Source organism: Anabas testudineus, chromosome 15 (genome assembly GCF_900324465.2).
Source record: "Anabas testudineus chromosome 15, fAnaTes1.2, whole genome shotgun sequence".
Lineage (NCBI taxonomy): Eukaryota > Metazoa > Chordata > Actinopteri > Anabantiformes > Anabantidae > Anabas > Anabas testudineus.
This window is the reverse complement of record NC_046624.1, coordinates 11,565,850-11,582,634: the sequence shown is the minus strand read 5'-3', so window position 1 is coordinate 11,582,634 and position 16,785 is coordinate 11,565,850. Positions and strand designations below refer to the sequence as shown.

The 16,785-nt window shown below is 42.2% G+C and overlaps 2 protein-coding genes across 3 annotated transcripts; both read left to right on the top strand.

The window, feature by feature from the left end:
• The first annotated feature begins 244 nt into the window (after positions 1–244).
• On the top strand, positions 245–6,289 carry scdb (stearoyl-CoA desaturase b). Of its 2 annotated transcripts, XM_026356373.1 has the most exons (6): positions 245–360; positions 1,496–1,745; positions 2,584–2,714; positions 2,932–3,137; positions 3,488–3,720; positions 4,140–6,289. In XM_026356373.1, the coding sequence occupies exons 2-6, from the start codon at positions 1,511–1,513 to the stop codon at positions 4,337–4,339; spliced, it is 1,005 nt and encodes a 334-aa protein (XP_026212158.1). In that variant the 5' UTR covers positions 245–360; positions 1,496–1,510; the 3' UTR covers positions 4,340–6,289. The 2 variants fall into 2 exon arrangements, with proteins under 2 accessions (XP_026212158.1, XP_026212157.1); XM_026356372.1 differs by lacking the exon at positions 245–360 and having other exon boundaries at positions 1,051–1,745.
• A 2,404-nt stretch (positions 6,290–8,693) lies between these two features.
• Positions 8,694–13,185, top strand: wnt8b (wingless-type MMTV integration site family, member 8b). Its single transcript, XM_026356375.1, has 6 exons — positions 8,694–8,807; positions 9,413–9,446; positions 10,439–10,577; positions 11,097–11,222; positions 11,335–11,477; positions 12,616–13,185. Exons 1-6 carry the CDS (start codon positions 8,737–8,739, stop codon positions 13,183–13,185), a joined length of 1,083 nt encoding a protein of 360 aa, XP_026212160.1. The 5' UTR covers positions 8,694–8,736.
• The last annotated feature ends 3,600 nt before the right edge of the window (positions 13,186–16,785 follow it).

Here is a 16,785-nt window from a genome sequence, read left to right as displayed (position 1 = left end):
GCACCATGATGTCATATGAGGTGACCTGTGTTTGCAAAGTTGAATCAGATTAAAGAGACCTATTTAGATCCAGAAGCTGATTTGAAACATTGGGCAACAGTTATGGACAACATGTATGATAAGACCTTGTGATGGTGATAAAAAACCGAGGGTGGTAAACATCAGTTAAGCAAACAGCCAATAGGATATTCTCAGCCGGTGGTCACTGTGGACCATTTGCTTTAAAAAGACCTCGGTATAGGCAATAAGAGAGTTTGAGAAACCGAGGATCAGCGCACCGCATCTTTATTCTCTCATCCTTTCGTAGAGTCGCGCATCTCCTGCATCTGGAGCAGAATAACTTCCACCAGACAACACACGGTGAGTTTACTGAACCGGGATGAGCCGACACCGAAATTAAACTAGTTTGAATTGATATTTTAGGAGTGATCTCAAGTGTCTTGTCGATTTTAACTGACAGTTATTGGTGGTAAATGTTTTGACATGATTCAAGTTACCATAGCAGCCTTATTGCGATGGGCAGCGTGTAGCCTGCATTAATGTAGTATGTTATGTTTAATTTATTTTGTTCAATAGACTAAGCGACTGGAATTGAAATGTGTTAATTAGATTCATATAAAAGCTTGAATAGTGTTGTTTGACGAGAAATTACGGATCAGAAAATAAGTTGTTTTTAATGCCTTGCTTTAATATTAGGCTATGGCCTATATTTGACAGGTGATTTAAACAGTGCTTTTATTTCCCTCCTGAAGTCAGCTGTCTAAACATCTTTATACATATAAAATATGTTGGTAACCTTTATTTAAAAACTCGTGTAAAATAAAATAATGTGATTACTGCATATTGTTTTAGAGATATTTACACATTTTAAACACCTATATTCATCACTAGGAACCTGAACTCACCTGACTAAGTGGATTTGTCTACAAAATATAATCAGTGGTTAATAGATTTTTTTGATTTTGACTTTTGAAAAAAAAAAAAAGTATAGGCATCAGTTTGGAGAATACAAATATTATAAATATAATTATTTAATTTATATTATTATAAGTCACTAGGCTAGTTTCTCGAAAGCTTTGACTTCAGCTAATGACGATGGGCGACAATCTAACTCTGCACCGAGCACTCATTCAGTCATTAGACACCGCAGGTCACATGTGAAACACTGCGTCACCACCACTGGAAGAGTCGGTGCCGGTGATGGCAGCGGGGATCTGCTCCGTACTTTACCGTTTGTTGGGCAGGATATCATAAAAACAGGAGCCGAGCAGCTGCACACGAGCACGCCGTGGACATGCAGCAGGACCGAGCCGCTCGTCTCCGCAGCCTCTGTCCGACGCCGCAGCTGGAGAGTTAAACTCCAAAGCGCTGCATGCGCACTGCCTTCCTCTGTGTGCGCTGCGTCCCGCTGCGCGAATTGAACCGAGCAACATCTCTCTCTTTCTCTCTCTCTCTCTCTCTCTCTTTTTTTTGCTGTTGCACGCTGCCCTTACAGAGGCCTTTCAGCAAGATGACCGAAACAGAAACCAGAAATCACCACGCCGGGAAGCGACTGAACGGCCATTTAATGGCAGAATCATCGACGGTGGAGGATGTTTTTGACGACACCTACAAAGAGAAAGATGGACCCAAACCTCCGATGAGGCTGGTGTGGAGAAATATCATACTGATGGCTCTCCTACATGTCGGGGCGGTTTACGGACTGGTCCTCCTTCCTTCCGCGTCGGCTTTAACTCTTGCATGGAGTAAGTATTTATTCACTAAAGCTCAGAGTTGCAGCATTTGGTTGTTTTTTTCCTCCCTGCAGACGAATGAATGAGCAGAATGTGCTGATGCTGTGTGATCAGTGCTAACTACAGTAGGAAGGCTACACGCTGGCAGAGGGGATCATGCCTGTAGGGCATAATTATATATGGCCTATGATTTTTGTTAAAACACGTCTATGTGTGTTAGACTCCCAATCTAAGGATCACACACACACACACACACACACACACACTCAGAACACAGAGAACCTGTTCTTTGGGTTTGTTTAAATATCAGAAATATCTGAATTTCTGTGGCCAAAATGGTCGCTGGATAATTTGCCCTATATTTGTAGACTCTTGACCATGACTCAAATTCATGAACAGTGTCAACTTTGTTTCCACTCTGGCGCTGCATAATTTGCCCCCCCCCCCCCCTCTCTCTTTGCAATGCTGAGCTGCATATTATTTCACCAGAGAAGACAAAGCACAATCACCAGTCCCATAGACATCCCATTGTGAGCTGCGTGGCACCACAACAGAATACTCTTTGCCAGTCCGAAGCCCCCGGTTCTCAAATCCTGGTTAGTCTTGTCTGGGTTTCACATAGAAACACATTCAGCAGTTTTGGAAAAACAAGAGCGTGAGGACAGACCTGCACGCTCCTGCTGTCCCATCTCCCCACATAGAGGACTTCTCTCAGAACAAAGAGGCCTGGGTGTAATGGAAAAAACACGGTGTCCTGGTGACTCTGTTCTCATGGGTGTAAAATGAATCTCAGTGTGGTGGTGACAGTTTTCCCTAAGATATCACTTATTTCCAACTCTCCTTCTTCCAGCTGCCATGTACTACATCATCAGTGCTCTCGGTGTGACTGCTGGTGCACACAGATTATGGAGCCACAGATCCTATAAGGCTTCTTTGCCCCTGCGAGTCTTCCTTGCTATCGCTAACTCAACAGCCTTTCAGGTAAAACAGAATACTGCAGTTTTTTCTTTGGTGTTTGCTGCCTGATCTCATAGTCACTACATTTACTGGGTGGAATGATGCCTGTGCAGGGGTTTGACACATGTATTAGTCTGTTACCACATCACTCCTGACCTTATTCTGATTATCTGACACATCTGTGCGTGTCCACGGGTAACCCTGCTTAACCCCTCTCTATATTTTCTCTCTGTGGGAGCAGAATGACATATATGAGTGGGCGAGGGACCACCGTGTCCACCACAAGTTCTCAGAGACGGACGCAGACCCCCACAACGCCACGCGGGGATTCTTCTTTTCCCACATTGGATGGCTGTTGGTTCGCAAACATCCCGACGTCATTGAGAAGGGCCAGAAGCTGGAGCTGTCAGACCTGAAGGCAGATAAAGTGGTCATGTTCCAGAGACGGTGAGCAAACATGACTCATAGAGGTGAACTAAGCAGTTGCAGTCGATACAGGCTATTTAGGGGCATTCGGTATCAGTCAGTATCAATAAATGACGTTCTGTACTTCACTATTTGTTCACAGTAGTTTTGTGTCCTGTGCAGGTATTTGTCTTGATAACACAGTGAGAGATGTACTGACATGTGTACACTGATGATATTCAATATTGCATTACTCCTATTTATAGTGTGTTGTGTTTGATGTTTGAGCAATTGCAATCGAAAAAGACTATGATTACGTTTTAAAAGTCTGCATTTTAAATCTAGGCCAAGACTGAAGTGTTCCTGAGATGCAGTTTGTGCTTTTATTTCAGGCACTACAAGCTCTCTGTGGTGGTCCTTTGCTTCATGGTGCCCACGTTGGTGCCCTGGTATTTTTGGGGTGAATCCTTCGCTGTGGCCTACTTCATCCCTGGGCTCATGAGATATGCTCTGGTACTCAATGCCACCTGGCTGGTCAACAGCGCTGCGCACATGTGGGGCAACAGGCCTTATGACAAGACCATTAACCCGAGGGAAAATCCACTGGTTGCCTTAAGTGCTGCAGGTAATTATACACTGTTTTGTGACTACACATTTATTTCTGTGGAATTTTGTTTTCCGTTTCATCACTTGTTTAAAGCTCGTCTTGTCAAGTCAACCCCAGTGGGGACTCTGTCAAAGCCGATTCAGTTTTGCTGCTGTAATGGGACTGTGGGCTAATCCCGTAATGGTTGTTTATTTTATCCCGGCTGTGTTGGTTTTAGCTTTGAAATTTAGAGGTGGTCAACTATAAAGGTGTGCACTTAGCCAGTTTTTAGACTTGGATGTTATTTTCTCTATTATGTTTCTGATGAGAGAGTTCAACCTAAAGAATACCTACACTGTTACCATGACAGCCAAAGAGTCTGATTTTGTAAATTACAGGTCTCCACTTACTGTAGCATCAACAAGTAACTGTCGAGTTTTTTCCTTTGTGTTTTTCAGGCGAAGGTTTCCACAACTACCATCACACATTCCCCTTTGATTATGCCACGAGTGAGTTTGGCTGGAAGCTCAATGTCACCACTGCCTTTATTGATCTCATGTGTTTCCTGGGTTTGGCCCAGGACCGCAAGAAGGTGTCGAAGGAAACCATCATCGCTCGCGTTCAGCGAACAGGTGATGGCAGCGTCAGAAGTGGCTGAGTCACAAACTCCAGCCACAGCCAGCTACAAGCTACAAACTCTGCAATTGATGCTGAGGTGTTAAAACAAGACGAGAACGTAGCAACAGGTATAGCATTTTTCGGTGTTGGGGTGGTGATTACCATGCTTCTGATTATAACTTAAACCTCTTCCTGAGATTAATATTGGCTTTAAAGAGTTGTAGAAATTGTGTGGATCTCTTTTTCAAGTTTTGAAGTATCATTACTGACTATTAACATCAGTCAGCGACTTGGCTACAAGTGCAAGTGCAGCTTTTTCACCATAAGACTAAACAGGCACGAGAAGAAGGCTGACTGAGATTTGATTTCGCAGCATTAGGACATCCAAACACGTCTGTGTGAGTGATGTGAGAAAGGACATAATTAGAGAATAGTGTACTGCATCTCTTATTTATTAACGTGCTAATTAGGAGTAGTCTTTGGCACTTTGAAAGCTTAACTCAAACCCTGAACAATGAGGTTTATCTGCAGGGGGATAGTGATAGCCTTTCACTCAAACCTCCCTGTAGTTTTTTTTTTCTGTCGTAGTTTAATTTTGATATTAGTTTGGCCACATTAACCTAAGATTGTCTTTATTTTCGGTAAGCTAGTAGTCTTGCAAACAGGCTGTTCAAGGCCAAGACAGTCTACTTTCTGCTGTCATGTATTTACATTAACCTTATGTGAATACGGTTCAGATGTGATGCACTTTGGGGTGTTTGAACGCCCAACTTTTCCAGTTTTCCAAAGGGCCCTTAATGACGATTGATAAGAGTTTCTCTGATGTAATGCCACGTTCAGCTTTGGTGGAGTGATAGTGGAGCGGGAGTAACTGTACTGTAAAGGCTGCCTCAGACTTCATCACTAACCCTCCTCAGAACTGGACTTCTCACTCTTAATCTGATACGAGAGAATTGTTTGCATTTATTTTGTATTAATTGAAAATACACTCAATCTCCCTCAGATAAAGCCAGTGAGACAGACGTAGGAGGTGCATTTAGCCTTGGTGCTGTGTGATGTTATTGAAACTTCTGCCAGGACTCTCTCGATTGCTTTCTTAAGGTTGCACACGTTTCAAAAAGGAAAAACTTTTGTGAATAAAGCTAGTTTTAACATGTGAGTCGAAATCAATCCACCAGGGTCCCAAATACGGGCCTGGAGTCAAAACAACACATCCATGGTCCAAACCCATGGTGTCTAATAGATATGCACCTTTTGCATCAGTATGTGATGCACAGGGTTTGACCTTCTCTAATTGGCTAGGGGAGCCTAGCTCAAAACTGTATTACTACCACAGCTGTTCTGTGAGTCTGTGTCACAGGACGCTCTGACAGCACTTTTCCACAGTAAGAGGTACGTTCCATACCTCCTTAAGTTATGGAGCTTATCTCTACTAAAATATATCTGAAAAAAAAAAAAAAAGCCTATTGTAGCTTTAAACTTGCTGTCCAATCACAGTTGAAACTTGAATAGCTGAAATCCCTTATTTATAAAGAAGGAAAATCATTCAAGAAATCCTAGAAACTTAAGGTTTATTATAAAAGAACCTTTGTTTAATCAAACAGAAACTTTAAAACAGGATCCAGAATTGTGCTGATATTATCATTAATGATACTGTTGTAATATTTGTTGTAATGACAGAGCAACAAATTTTACAGTGTTAACTAAGTTTGAACTCCTTTTAAAAATTGCACATTTGAATAACATGCTGATGTTTTCAAAATGTTAGCTGCTCATTTATTTTATATTTACATAGTATTTGTACTGCACGAGCAGCTCTGCAAAACAGAAATAAGATTCTTCCTTCTTCTAAGGTTTTTGTCTGCTGTATGTACCACAATTAAACCAAATTTTCTACCTGTGATAAAGTATGTTTTGCAGTTTTTTGTGTGTGTTGGGATTCTGTAATACTTCTTATTCAAACACTGAATAAAACAAAACGTGATCACCATTTATGTCTTTATCAGTCATTGGATACTACAATAAAAGCAGCCGCTATTGATAAACCATAATGAGCTGTTGTTGACGTTCTATTAACTGTCTTAACTATCTTAAACTCAAAGCAGTTTTACAGGTGCGGTGTAGAGAATAAAACATGTCTCTGTTGAAAATCAAAGAAACTTAGTGCTCCATTATTAAATGGAATATGGTATAGAAGTGCATTTTACAGACAGGTATTTGACATTTGTGCAAACCTTGGGATCATTAAAGAGTTTGGATTTCAACAATATAGTCACGCCATAAAGTGGTGCACTACTGTAGTGACACCCATATTGAAATTGCAGATACTTTCCATTTCTTTATGTTATGAAGAAGTGGACGCAGCTTTCTGCGTCCACTTCTTCAGTCTTAAGTGGTGAAACTGGGTATTTTTGTTACAGATAAATGAGTTTATTCTACAACAATAAAAGCAAAATACAAGACTGCAGTTTTCTAGTGCTGCTCTCTATTAAACTGTTGAGGATAAAGTAAAAGCATATTCCACCATTCAGGTCTTAACTGGGGAGAGACACAGCAGATAGACAACTAATGCAACCTTGAGCACTATACCCTCTCAGCTGCCTGTGTGTGAGCCTGCTTTGCTCTGAGTCGGACAAAAAGCGAAAAGATAATTGTCTCAGAGTTTATTGATCATCACACGCAACGTTTCATCCATTTACAGGACATTTTCTCCCTCTGCTGGTGAATGACTTCATAACAGTCAAATCACCAGCCAGCACAGTGTGTCCTCCGTCTTTTCCATTTTCTGAAGCAATGCAGTAAATGCGATTTGTTTATTGCACTTGGCATTTTTAAGCAACAAGTCTCTTCCCAAAATGCTGCAGCCACCACCAGACTGAGTCTGGACCAAATGCACTGTAAGCGATCCCACGACTGCTGATCTCTGTTGCTCCAACAGTGACATCAGCCCTCAGTCTATTGGATGCTGAGCGTCAGGCCATCCTCTCCGTGGCATGTAACACCTCGGTGTGATCACTCTGCCAGTCAGTTTGTACACAGCTTGTGCAACGTGAACTGTAACACCGACTGTGTTGGTGCTGCTGCTCCGTCCTGAACTCCAAGCCCGTGGCGCACACGCATGCTTTTGGATTTCCCACCGTGCCAAATAAGACGCACACTCCTCTATGCTCAGGCAATGAAATCTGTGCTCAAGTGCAAAAAGGGGTCATAACTGTGCGTTTTTATTGCTGCTTTCTGTCGAGGAACCAGCCTGTTAAAAAACAGGATGGGTCCCACTGCTGTCTCATCTTACTTGTCATTCCTCTTTAAATCTTAATCCAAAAACATCCCTCAGAAGTTCCCCTTCCAAATCACCTTTTCTCTAATCCTAATTTGCACACAAGAAGCTGGCTAAAGGGCTGCCTGCGCCAAAGGAAAGGGACCTAAGGGTCAGACAGGGTTATTGCGCAGTAACCCCTCATCCAGTGTTTGGTAGGGACCGTGTGGATTAGTGATGCAAATGCCGCTTATCTGATCAATGGCCAGGCCTTCACAATATCCCAATCCAGCTTTTATTTTCTGTCGGGGGCTCTCTTTTTATTTATCCATTCAGTTAAACAAATGAAGCATCTTTTTAGTGAATTTGGGATGATTACAAAGTTACAGTAAAACGCTAAATTCACGGAACGTAGAGATGAAAACCTACAAGAATGAACGATACGCAGTTCAACACAGAGACATTTTCTTATTGCAGATGTCCTAAATAATAAAGAACTAATATTTCACTGTGTCCAAATTCTGCCTGCACATCCACCTTCAGTGAAATTCGTCATTCTCCAGGATTGATCCCATATCGTAACGTTTTAAAAAATCTTATTATTTCCTGTTCCTCTGTCTGAGTAAAAGATCTGAAGCTTTATCTTCCTGAGTTTCAGGATGATAACTCCTGATTTAATCACACCTGTGTTAAACCATGAATTACTTCCTCCAGTTTTTTTGTTTTCCTATCAAACTAACTGGAGCCTCCTTCCACTAATCCTCGACGATCAGCTGCAGGCCCACGTTAGATAACTTGAATAAACTCTTTTTCTGAGCAGAAATTCAGGGGATCAGTGTTACACTTTTCCTATAGGATTAAACAGATCTTCCTTTGCTCTTGAATGGAGGCAGGGAACCTAACGTTGCCCGGCCCTGAAGGCCCAGGGTGCCCTTTTGATCATTTCAGTCTCTCCTCCGTGCAATACTTCTGATTGGCCAGGAGAGTAAGAAGGGGGAAAATCTTTAATTAAGCAGATAATCTCTTGTTGGGACGAGAGCAGCTCCATTTCAGAGCCCCCTCTTGAATCTTGGAAGGCCTGGTGAAGTTTTATGTGCTGGTAGCTCAGTTTCCTCTCCATCTTCAGACTGTCTGCAGGCTTTGGACGGGCTCACTGACCATCACCTCTCTCACCTGTCAGGATGTTCATGCATTTGGAGGTTTTCTATTACGTTTTCATACTTCTGGCTCACATGAGGTCGTGCTACTGCTGGTAAGTCGGATTTATTATATAGTGTTAATTAAAATTTAATTTATTGTATGTTTTAGTTGTGTACCCATGATGATGATGATGATGATGATGATGTCCAAGCAGTTCTTTGCACATGCACTTGTGACACACTCTCTTCTGTATGAAACTGTCTGTTTCATCAATTAGAATAATAATTAAAGAAAGAAAATTAAAATGTATGAAGTAAAATAAAATAATTAAAAGTCCCTACTTTCCATTAAAACTACTGCAACTACACTTAGAACTAATTATTAATATATTAACATTTATATGGCAGATTTAATGACTTGTTACAAATTAAAAAAGCCAAAAGCATTTTTAAATGTATTGGTAACATTTTAAAATTTTTATTATTACATTATTAAGGTCAGCTAATGACCTTCTCACAACCTGGAAATCGAAAATGTGTTAGTTAAACTATGATATTTATTTATTTTTTAAAGAAATTCAGCAGTGTCACTCACTAATAAATCGGCACTGGTGTCACAGTATAACATGTTACAGTGCACACTAATGAGACATGTTAGCAGAGGAATTTGTGAAGGACACTGAGCTTCCCTGAGTGAATAAGCTGTCTCCTTTTCCAGGTCAGTGAATAATTTCTTGATGACTGGACCCAAGGTAAGCCAACTTGCTTTTGATCTTCTCTCCTTTTCCTTTTCCCCGAAAGAGAGAGGGAGTGAAAACATAATTTCTGTCTTTATTCAGTGCTGGCCCGTTGCGTCCTTGTGATTTATTAACACAAGTGTATGTGTGTATGGACAAGCTCTGTTACCTGTTGTATGCAACAATAGCACTAATGATAGATCAGTGATATTCTTGGCCCTTTGTGGTTTCTGTCGCCCCTCCGTACACTTGACCTTATTCAGAGCTGTTATTCAGCTCTGTGTGTCTGCTGGTTGAATGTGTTAAGAGGCGAGGGCACGCAATGATGTAGTGGGTGGTCATCATTAGTGAGCCAGACCCCTGTGAAAGAGGTGGTACTCCATCTCCCCAAAGGCCACTTGAGACATATTAGTTATATTATCTTTTACACAGTCGGGACAAGCAACAGAGTGGCAGGCGAAAGCCAAGGACACAGCATACTGGTTTCAAGAGGGCTCTGTAATTCATCATATTCACTAGTGTTTAAAAAGGAGGTTTGTGCTGAGGTTAGATTGTCAAAAAACGGAAAAAAAAAAGATGCTGTTTTTATTGTCTGCAACATAAAATTACATTTCTGTGTGAGTTGTTGGTTCACGTCAAGAAAATCACGTGACATAAAACATTTGACACCAGAGGTGACAAAATGGTTCATAGTGTTCTTAGTGAGAACCTTATTTTGTAAACCCGGAATAACAAAATAAAAAATGCTCTCAGTTGTCTAAACTCTGTGCTCATTTATTTCAACAATAATAATATGTGTGTACTTCTAATGGAGCTGGTTTTATTACTGAGGATGGAACCTCTCTTCTATTATGCAGCTTTCCGCACTAAACACCATAGACGACACCAGCATGTTCATCATGTTGTGCCAGATGCTTCAGAACCATCTAACCATCTTAAATCATGTTGTCATTGATGCCTATCTTTTTATGGGTTCAATATTTCCCGTGTCTCTGCTGCTGCTGCAGGCGTACCTGATCTACTCCAGCAGTGTGGCAGCAGGAGCTCAGAGTGGCATCGAAGAGTGTAAATACCAGTTTGCATGGGATCGCTGGAACTGCCCAGAGAGGGCCCTGCAGCTGTCCACACACAGCAGCCTGCGCAGCGGTAAGTTCAGAGGCCTAAGAGAACAGCTGGTTTTAACACCAGCTCAGACGGCTCCACACAGCATCTAGCCAGAGAGAGACCCCCGTTTAGTAACAGTGTGCTTCTGCTTGTTGCAAGTTTCTCAGTTATCCCGCGGGGGGAGGTTTCTTTGTTCGTTGTGAAATGGAGATGTTTGCTAAGTCCTCACCCTTTGGAATAGTTACAGTGGCCTTGGTTGCTAGAGGCAAAACAAACACACTAATCCATTTCACAGCATCCTCCAGAGTCCCTGCTTGTATTTGCAGCCTTTGAAAGAAATATTCACAAAATGAGGACTTGGTTTAGACAAAAGTATAGATAAAAGTAAAAGAACAAAAATGTATATAAAGTCAAAGTAGTGTAACCGTCTTAATAAGGTGAACATTTTTCACAACCTTTTATTGGTGAGCAGTAGGGCTAAATATGAGAATGGAAACTTATTAGGCATGTCACTGAACTTACTGAGGAGACAAGCCGGCTAATGAGTCTGTCTGTTCACAGCAAATCGGGAGACTGCATTTGTTCATGCCATCAGCTCAGCCGGAGTCATGTACACTTTAACCAGGAACTGCAGTCTTGGGGACTTTGACAACTGTGGCTGTGACGACAGCAGGAACGGACAGCGAGGTAGGACAAGTACCCACAGCAGAGGCTCAAGGGTCATTTTTACATATTTCGAAGGAATTTCACAGAGTAATTTGCAGAGAATATATATTTTTTGTTCTTTTTCATCTCCCAGGTGGTCATGGCTGGCTCTGGGGTGGCTGCAGCGACAATGTAGGCTTTGGTGAGGCCATCTCCAAACAGTTCGTTGATGCTTTGGAGACTGGTCAAGATGCTCGCGCTGCCATGAATCTCCATAATAACGAGGCTGGACGCAAGGTACAGTAGATGCTCCTAATTCACTTGACAGATGAGCCCCTAAGATGTAGTAGAAGTGTGAGATGTTGATGCCCTGATTTGAACCAATACAGTATTTAAACTGGGTGGTGGCTTGGTTCAAATTTTGGGGAATCTCTCCCAGCCCTCCAACTGATTACACAGTGTAAAGCACCTTTTGAATCATTTTTCCCTGCTTAGAATTACACTGAGTGTGCCACCCAAGCATCCCTTTCACGTCGCTGTAAGTGAGGTGCCACTCGTCCCCAATAATAACAGTGTGTTCGGTGTACCAGAAAGGCCTATTTACCAGTGCTGAATGCCCCTTATAACAATACCTCAACTTGAGAATCTCAGGATCACTGGTGCAAGCTTAATTAGAGATCCTGGGGAGCCAGACATTGCACAGCATTCTGCATTATGCTGCTTTTTAAAATAAGTGTTTAGTTTTATTCTTGCAATAAGGATCCCACATTTATGTTGGTCTTTGTTTGGCCCTAAGGGAGTGTGAGGGGACCACAGGCGTGCAGCTGAAGTGCTCTTTGTTTATGGTGCCTTTGCTCCCCCCTGTTGGGCCCTAGGATCCCCATGGCACCTGGAGCATCATTGTAACAGAAAAAAATGGGGATAGAAAGAGAGAAAAACTTCTTTTTCATCTCTCCACTCAATAGGACTCTCCATTTGGGTCTTCTCACACCAGAAAACATGTTGATAATGAACATGCTAAATAAATACTCCTATTTCTTCTGGAGGGACAAAGGGACTCAATGTGAAACTTTGATTGAGCTTCACCTCAACAGAAAGTTCATCCCCTCCTCACGAAAAGAGAATGTTCCTTTTCAACCAACAGCTGTTTTGTGTTGGCCAAAGTCAGGAAACACTGGGGATGACAAAGAAACTCTATCTCTATCATGTTGTCCTTTCAACGTATTCAACACTTTCTAAATAAACTGGAAGACTTTGAGAATACGATCAGCTAATTTGACAATACATCAATCGAGAGACACATAGTTATACGCATTTGAACGTGCACTGATTTACATGTACTTCTGTGTTTTGACAGTTTTTCCTCACAAGCAAAAATATTATTCTACATATTAAAGCATTAAAAAAATAACTAAACCCTCTTTTTTGTGTCCAGGCTGTCAAGGGGACCATGCAGAGGACATGTAAGTGTCACGGGGTGTCAGGAAGCTGCACAACTCAGACCTGCTGGCTGCAGCTGCCAGAGTTCAGGGAGGTGGGGAACTACTTGAAGGAGAAGTACCACAGAGCTTTGAAGGTGGATCTCCTCCGAGGAGCAGGCAACAGTGCAGCCAGCCGGGGGGCCATCGCCGAGACCTTTAGCTCCATCTCTCGCAAAGAGCTGGTCCACCTCGAAGACTCCCCCGATTACTGCCTGGAAAACCGCACTCTGGGCTTGCCAGGCACAGAGGGCCGCGAGTGCCTCAAGAAAGGAAAGAACCTGAACAAATGGGAGAAACGGAGCTGCAAGAGGCTGTGTGGAGAGTGTGGGCTGGCTGTGGAAGAGCGAAAGGCTGAGATGGTGTCAAGCTGCAATTGTAAATTCCACTGGTGCTGCGCAGTCAAGTGTGAGCAGTGCAGAAAGACAGTGACCAAGTACTTTTGTGTGAAGAAAGGAGGCCAGAGAGGAAGGAACGAGAGTGCCGGCAGCCGCCGGAAGAACCTGAGACTGAGGAAGAAGCACTGAGCATCTTCATCGCCTTTAAACTGCTGTCAACACCCAGACTCTCTGTGCATGTTCAGATAGTGTGTGTTTCGGGCTTAAACTTAGTAAAAAAAAACACAAGTTTCGCTGCCAGTTCTGTATTAAATGTTAAAGACGGTGGGATGAGCACAAAGCCGCGTGATGGAGAAGACGACGCTGGGATGTTTTAGACCTGTGTAGAATGTTTGGTATTAATGTATTTAAGATATATTTTTTATATTTTTTACAACATTTTAAAAAAGTAACTGGGCTTTGGAAGTGTATTTCTGTGTCTTTAAAATATTTCACAGGATGATTTATTTATTATCGTACAAACACAACAACAACAAAAAAGAACGTCTACATTGAAAGCCTAGCAGCGATCTCTGCATGTTCCAACCATCACGTCCAAGCTTTGAATTCATTTGGTAACATTTGGACATTTTCGAGCACTGTCTGCTCTCCCACTATCTGGCCCTATACCCTTTACCTTTGCTGCCCACTTGATGTATTTAATTGTATATAAAATGAAGCACTTTGTACTGTACATTTTTAATTTATTGCACAGCATTTCCTAGTTTGGCTCTATTGTTAGTTTACTTTGTGGTTTGTTTTCCATTAAAATGTAATGAAAGAATAATAAATCCTTCAATCTTATATATCATACACTAGACTGAAGAAAGTGCGCGTTCTTCTTTTCATATGAACTGAACATATTCTTAGTAGACAGTAATACCCAATGGTTTGTGGTAAATACAACCTTGCTTGTTATTCACGTTGAGGTTAGGACACTCCAAAGCAACAAGAATAGTAAACCTTCCAGTGTGCTCTTCCTTCCACTGTGCCTTTCTCAATGTTGCCTCAACAAATACCTCTCGTTCTCTTCCTCATCACGGTAATCCTCAAAAGAGCCCCCTAACTCCCAAGCGCTTGGAAATTTCTTTACTGTTTAATACTAGTTTAATTAACTTTGTCCAGACAGAGTAGGGCCGTGGGGGTGGAGGGCATGAGGCAAGTTGCCCTTAAAAATCACCCCGCCTCTAATTTTGTATGCTAATCTTCTTTTTCACGCCGCACCTCCTTAGGAGTAGGGGAAAGAAATGTTGGGAAAACTTTGGGTTGCCTGTGCAAGGCTTCCTGTGGCTGTTTTATTTCTGGGCCCACCTATTTGGATCCTTTCTCTCCTCTAGGGCCTTCCTTTGCTCGATTTAACAATGAATGCAGAGCTAATCAGCTCTCTCGGAAATGCACCACTGTCGAGGAAGGTAATCCCTCCTTCTCTGCTCTCAATGGGCCATCGCCTTCTAAAGGACTTTGGGAAAAGGCTTTGCACAGATTCACACTGTTCGCTCAAAAGAAGTTAGTTCAAGTATTGTGCCCAAACAAGTGGGTTTTATAAACACATGCTTGCCAGGATACTCACCCCACCTGCAAGTAAGAGGCAGACCAGCACATGGCAGCTGAGGCCGAAACCCTTCAGACGAGGGGGCACATGAAAGAGGAGATTAGAGGTCCCATTGAGAAGGGGGCGTTCATTTCTGCACCTTCCTCCTTTTACTCAATAAAGTGTCAAGGAAACACCTTGTTGACATCTTATTTACCAAATAATGATCATAATAAAAACTCCCCCCTCTTCTGATGACCCCTGTGGGTAGTCTGGATTGCTCTGCCTGGCATGCAGCAAAACCATCTCACCAACAAAGGAACCAGTATACCAAGCTTTTGCCCTGTGGTTCTGTGGAGGTTCTGCAAATCACTTGTCTTGCTTGGACCTTTTTTTCCCCCTGGTTAGTTATGTGAGTTAGGCTTTCTGCAGATTTACTGTATGTGTAGTGGCATAATAAATAGTTGATGTGTGGGAAAGCCACACCCAAACCCATTTTACATTTCAGCAGTTTCACAGTGTTCTTATTCAGTCATCCACAATGCTTAATGTGAAAGCTGAACTTGAAGTTCAACTTACAGGAGCAAAGAAACTTCACTTGATAACAAACTGAAAACTTAAATGTCAAAGTATTAACACTACACACTTGCTCCAACTCTTTACCTATACTCTTTGCTGTATTGTGCTTCAGCTCATTGTTTTTCATGTAATTTATTTTTTATTACTTTGTTTTTTCACATGATCTCTGTCAGTGTGATTCCCTTAAACGCACCACCACACCCCCACCAGCAGTAAATGGAGATCGACCGAACCGTACATGTGCTAAACCGGCATGAGAACAATGCAAAATGTCGACCATGAGTCAGCACACAATTTCCCCCCCACCCACGGAGTGACACGACCTCTGACTGAGGGTTCTGAACTTCCGTCTCCAGGCCGGCCCTGCCACGTCCTATTTGCAACAACACAGGGCTCGAGGTGATAGAGCGAGTGTTGACACCATAGGGGAAGAATGGAGATTTAAGCAGATGCTTTTTCTCACAGGTTAAAAGATGCTGAATGTCTACATGTTTTTTTTTTTTTTTTTGACATATAAAAATGTTGTTTTCAATAAACTTTAAATGAAGCTGATTTCTGTCACTTATGGCGAGTGATAATGCAATCAGTGAAGGATGGGAAAACAAGTTATAATGCTTCAAAGAATCCCTGACTAATAGGATTTATGGCTTAGAGGTTCTGGACCTACAGCACCTAGAGGGGCGAGGGTCAGACAGATAACCCAGGACAGATGAATAGAGAGCAGTGGGACATGCTCTTAAAGTGGTGGATAGACCCAGTATGAAGTTACCTGTCCTGTAAAGTTTTGTTGATTTGTTAGCACTTATTGCATTAGCTGCACGCTCAATAAACTCAATGTTTGCAGTAGCTGTCAGATACTCATCAGGAAACTGATTGTAAAAGTAGCTCCTCAGAAAGGCTTTGGAAGCAGTCATCTGTCCAGGAGAAGACAGCAGTAGTGTATGTGTTTGTGGTTGTTAGCAGGATTGAGATACAAGCTCCACGGTGGTCAGTCTCCTGTCTATAGGTACCTGCAAAGAATGGGGAGGAGAGAAGCATCAGAGGGATCAGATCAGCTCAGCTCACTGATCTGCACAGGACATACAAAGCATGGGAACCCACCGGGGGAGCCTAAGTCAGTGCCTGAGGTGCAAATGTGCTGATAAACCCTGAAATAGGGGATAAAATGTGTTGTTTTTCAGGAAATGCCTTTGTAGTTTTGATGTATACTTAAAGCTGCCACTTGTAGGTTAAAATAGAAAGTGTCAATGATCAAAGATGATCCAAGAGACGGTATTTCATCCAGTTCAACATCAGTCTGTTATTGACAAAACCGAGCGAGGTTTCATCAGCTGATCGGTCCACTGTGCAAGGTACAGCATGCTCTGCTATCTGCAGTCTCATGAAGGATGACCGCTCGTGTTATCAATGCGGTAACGCTTAGGCTATGATGACCACAGTCAAATATTAGTTCAGGATTTCAAAAGTATTTGCTCTGTGTTTCATTACAATATCCACATTAAAAAAGAAAAGAATGGAAGGAGAATATCTCTGTTAATCTGAGGGAAAAATATTGTCCACTTCACGTTACTCTGCATTAGCGCTGCTTCATACTGCGTTCAAATAGTCTCTGTTGGTGACAGATGAAGGATTCACACAAA